Raw genomic sequence first — 5,018 nt, forward strand, 5'->3', positions numbered from 1 at the left:
GTGTTTAGAGATTTTTATTCATCTTTAGGCCTTAGCCTTTTTGTGAATGAAATTATGGAGATAGGATTTATATATCACATGTATTTGAAAATTCAAACCATATTCATAATATAAACATCGTCCATAAGTGTGGCACATGCTTAGAAGCTAGTGCCTTATTCATACTAACATCAAAGTTCATGACTTCATCCATAGTTAATTTAAAACTAATACACTCTCAAGGAATTAAAACATAACATATAATGTTAACAACACACTTGCCACAGAAAGCAACATAAACTCGGGCTTGTCCAGAATGACAGGTCTCGTCCTAGACAATGCTCGTCTAGGCTGACATTTTACTGACAATACCTTCTCAGGTGTTCAACATTCCAAGGATGCTCCAATTTCCTCTTGTCCAAGGTTTCCAAGTAATAGGACCCTTGCCTTTTGCAATTGATAACCTTGTAGGGTCCCTCCCAATTAGGTCCCAATTTCCCATGAGTCGGGTTTTTGGTTGCCAAAGAGAGCCTTTTTAAGACGAGGTCCCCTATGTTAAAATGCCTAGGTTTTACCATTGCATCATATTGCTTGGCCATGAGGTTCTTATACCTTGCTATCCTTTACTCTACGTCCATCCTCACCTCGTCTATTAGATCAAGGTTAAGGCAGAGTTACTCCTCATTATCCTCGGCTTGATACTTCATTACCTTGTGATTGGCCATATGTACTTTTGCAGGTATCACTGCTTCACTTCCATAGGCTAGTTTGAAAGGAGTTTCCCCTGTAAGGGTCCTCACCGTCGTCCTGTAGGCTCACAAAACACCTGGTAGCTCGTCTGGCCATACTCCCTTTGCTCCTTCAAGTCGAGTCTTGATGATCTTCAACAAGGATCGGTTTGCTACTTTTGCTTGACTGTTTGCTTGAGGGTGGGCAGGTGAGAAATAATGATTCTGAATTTCGAAGTGTTCGCAGAAGTCTCTGAAAAGTGTGTTATCAAATTGTCGTCTGTTGTCTGATATCAATACCCAGGGCACCCTAAACCTACACACAATGTTCTTCCAAACAAAGTTCTTGACATTTTGTTGCGTGATCTTTGCTAGGGGTTCTACTTCCACCCACTTGGTGAACTAGTCAATCCCAACCACCAAGAATTTCATCTGCTTGGTTCCAAGTGGAAAAGGACCCAAGATATCTAATCCCATTGTGCAAATGGCCATGGGGCCATCATCGGGGTGAGATACTATAATGGTTGCTTGGGAATATTGCTATAGCGTTGACATTGGTCACACACCTTGACATAAGCCTTTGCATTTGCTTGAAGAGTTAGCTAGTAATAACTTGCACCGACGAGCTTATGGACTAATGCTCTTGCTCCTGAATGGTTTCCACATGCTCCTTCATGAACCTCCCTCAATACATAGTTCAATTCATCTGGAGCTAAGCATCTTAAGTAGGGCTGAGAGAAACCTCGTTTGTACAACACCTCGTCTATGAGAACATACTTGGCAGCTTTGATCCTCAACTTCCTGGCCTCGTCCTTGTCCTCTGGAAGCCTTCCATCCTTAAGGTAGATGACTATTGGCGTCATCCAATTTTCTTCCCCTCCAATTTGATGTAGCTCGGGTAGATCTATGCTTGGCATGTACTGGACTTTGTCAAACTCGTCCATTGGCTCTCTTGTTGAGGCTGCTTTCGCCAAGGCATCTACTTCCATGTTTTCCTCCCTCGGGAGTTGAACAAAACTGGCTTCTTTGAATTTCTTGATAAGCTGCCTTACCTTGTTTAAATACTTCTTCATCAGGCTTTCTTTTGCTTCACACATTCCATTCACTTGGTTAATGATCAATTGAGAATCCCCTTGGATGAGAACTGACTCCGCCCTTAGGGACTTAGCCAATTCCAATCCTTTGAGGAGGGCTTTATATTCAGTTTCATTATTTGTGGTTTGGTATTGTAGACGGGCTGCATATTTCAACTTATCCCCTTTCCGGGGATTTGAGTATAACTCCAATTCCTCCTGCATATAATGTGGATGAACCATCCACATTAATGACCCACTTCTGTACCTCGTCCGCCTCGTCTAGCTCACTTCGATTTGGACTAAATTCTACAATGAAATCTGCCAATACTTGTGCCTTAATTGTATTTCTTGGTCGGTACCTAACATTAAACTCACTGAGCTTTATGGCCTATAGGATCAGTCGTCCTGCAGCCTCCAACTTGTTCATTGCCTTCTTTAATGGATGATCTGTCAAGACGTTGATGATATGAGCTTGAAAATAATGCCTTAACTTCCTGGAAGCTGTAACCAAAGCGAAGGCTAGTTTTTCCATCATTGGGTATCGTTCTTCTGCCCCTTTTAGTGCTCAGCTTGTATAGTAGACTAGCTTTTGCACCCTTCCTTCTTCTCTAATCAAAGTTGAACTTACTACATGTGGGGACACTAACAAATACAAATACAACTCTTCACCAGGCACGGAGGGACTCAGCAAGGGAGCTGCGGTGAGGTAGGTCTTGAGGTCTTGGAAAGCTTTCTGACACTTGTCCATCCATTCAAACACCTTTTTAAGAACCTTGAAAAATGGCAAACATTTGTCAGTAGCTTTAGAAACAAACCTGTTAAGGGCAGCAACTTGTCTAGTAAGGGATTGGACTTCTTTGATATTTTGCGAAGGCTTCATATCCAGTATTGCTTGAATTTTATTAGGATTTGCCTCAATTCCCCTATGCGAAACCATGAATCCAAAGAATTTTCCTAATACAACTCCAAAAGCGCACTTGCTGGGATTCAACTTCATGTTGTATTGCCTAAGCGTATCAAAGGTTTCTTGCAGGTCGTCCAAGTGCTTCCCCTTGTTTAGACTCTTCACCAGCATATCGTCTATATATACTTCTACATTCCGTCCAATCTGTGGACAAAACATATGGTTAGCCAACCTTTGGTATGTTTACCTTGCATTTTTCAGACCGAAGGGCATCACCTTGTAACAAAACGAGCCTTGACTGGTGATAAAGGATGTCTTTTCTTGGTTTGCCTCATCCATCCTTATCTGATTGTATCCAGAGAAAGCATCCATGAAACTTAGCAATCTATGACCTGCAGTCAAGTCTACTAACTGATCAATACGCGACAATGGATAGCTATCCTTGGGGCAAGTTTTGTTTAGATCGGTCAAGTCGACACATATCCTCCATTTGCCATTAGCCTTCTTGACCATTACTACATTGGCCAACCAGTTTGGATAATAAACCTCTTGAATAAAATTCGCATTGCAGTCAACTTCTGAACCTCCTCTTTAATGGCAATTTCTCTCTTAGGGGCAAACACTTTTTTTTCTGTCATATAGGCTTAGTGGAAGGACATACATTTAGACGGTGGGAAATGACACTAGGGTTTATACCCGGCATATCCTCATGACTCCATGCAAACACATTAATGCTCTTCTTTAAGAACTGGACAAGATCTTGCTTCATCTTCTTTTCCATATTTGCTCCAACCCTTGTATACTTCTCAGGGTCATTCTTGTCCAAAGGGATGTCTTCCAATGCTACAAAGGGCTCTACCACAACTCTCCTCTCCTCAATGTTCATCATCTGAACCTATTCGTCCATAGCCAACATGGCCAAATAGCATTCTCTTGCTGCTAGTTGATCTCCTTGTACTTGTCCTACCCCATACTCTGTAGGGAACTTAATTGAAAGGTGGTAGGTAGATGTGACTGCCTTCCAACTATTTAAAGTTGGCCTTTCGATTATGGCATTATAAGAGGATGAACAATCTACCACAAGGAAATTCACGTCCTTGGTTATCTGTTGTGGGTATGCCCCTACCACCACTGGTAATATAATGGTTCCTATAGGCTACACTTTCATTCCTCTGAACCCTACTAAAGGTGAATTCACTGGATGAAGTTGATCTCGTCCAAGCCTCTTTTGCTGAAATGCAGGGTAGTACAAGATGTCTGCCGAACTCCCATTGTCCACCAACACCCTTTTGGTTGTATAGTTAGCAATAAGCAAAGTGATGATGATGGCGTCATCATAGGGGTGGTAAAGCCTTTTAGCATCCTCGTCCGTGAATGTGATAGTCTGTTTATCCGTTGCTCTCGTCCTTGGTGATTGTCCAGAGAGTTGTACGTTCTACACTACCTTCAAGTATGTCTTTCTAGACTTGGAAGGTTGCCTTGTTGAGGTTCCCCTATGGTAACTCTTATTTCTCCGAGCGGGGGTCGTGACAACTCTTCTACCTTCCCCTTCAACTTCTTGTCCTTGTGATCTTGTCCAAGGAAATTTCTCAATTTTCCTTACCTGATGAGATTTTCAATCTGCTGCTTCAAATTGAAACACTCGTCCGTGTCATGCCCATAGTCTTTGTGGAAGCGGCAATACTTGTTCCTATTGCGCTTGTTAGGATCTCCCTTTATTTTCTCTAGCCATTTCAAGGAAGGATCGTCCTTTATTTGCATGAGAACTTGTTCAAGTAGCATGTTTAAGGGCGTGTATTGTTGACTCCATGCTGAAGAGCTCGACTTCTTGTCTCAGTCCTTCTTCTCTCTTGTCCGTCCCTTTTTTGGACGAGGACCTTGTTCAAAGTGGCACGGGAGATTTGCTTCTATTCTCTTAACTCTCTTCCTTTTCTTGGCTATAATTTCGTCTTCTACATTCATAAAATTTTGGTTCGAATGGATGAGTTTAGCCATGATTTGAGGCTCTTTCTCGTAAAGCTTGTGGATGAATAAATCAGAGTTAACTCCATTGTGGAAGGCCGCTAATAACAATTTATCATCCATCTCATCCACTGTCAGGGCTTCCTTGTTGAAACAAGTAATGAAGGACCACAAGCTTTCATTCTCTCCTTGTTCAATGGTTAATAGGCTGGACGAGGAACGTTTATGCCTTTGTCCTCTGATGAAATTATTGAAAAACAACTTACTCAACTCTTCAAAAGAACTCACTATGTTAGGAGGGATCTTACTGAATCACACTCGCTCTGGTCCTTTGAGGGTGGTAGAGAAGGCTCTATACATAATCTCGTC

General features: G+C 42.0%; 1 protein-coding gene across 1 annotated transcript; it reads right to left on the reverse strand.

Moving 5' to 3' along the window:
• Positions 1–1,309: 1,309 nt before the first annotated feature.
• On the reverse strand, positions 1,310–3,573 carry LOC115986091. Its single transcript, XM_031108953.1, has 4 exons — positions 3,384–3,573; positions 3,018–3,202; positions 2,412–2,891; positions 1,310–1,999 (listed from the first exon to the last, which is right to left on the reverse strand). The coding sequence occupies exons 1-4, from the start codon at positions 3,571–3,573 to the stop codon at positions 1,310–1,312; spliced, it is 1,545 nt and encodes a 514-aa protein (XP_030964813.1).
• Positions 3,574–5,018: the final 1,445 nt, after the last annotated feature.

The sequence above is a fragment of the Quercus lobata genome, chromosome 4, assembly GCF_001633185.2.
Source record: "Quercus lobata isolate SW786 chromosome 4, ValleyOak3.0 Primary Assembly, whole genome shotgun sequence".
Lineage (NCBI taxonomy): Eukaryota > Viridiplantae > Streptophyta > Magnoliopsida > Fagales > Fagaceae > Quercus > Quercus lobata.

What these genes read in the sequence shown, in the direction of transcription:
- LOC115986091 (XM_031108953.1), bottom strand. Translation starts at nt 3,573, where the DNA reads ATGAACATTGAGGAGAGGAGAGTTGTGGTAGAGCCCTTTGTAGCATTG. An exon ending in GAGTCATGAGGATATGCCGG is followed by an intron (nt 3,203 to 3,383) that starts GTATAAACCCTA and finishes TGGCCAATGTAG; the next exon opens with TAATGGTCAAGAAGGCTAAT. An exon ending in TGTTAGTGTCCCCACATGTA is followed by an intron (nt 2,000 to 2,411) that starts GTAAGTTCAACT and finishes CATTATATGCAG; the next exon opens with GAGGAATTGGAGTTATACTC.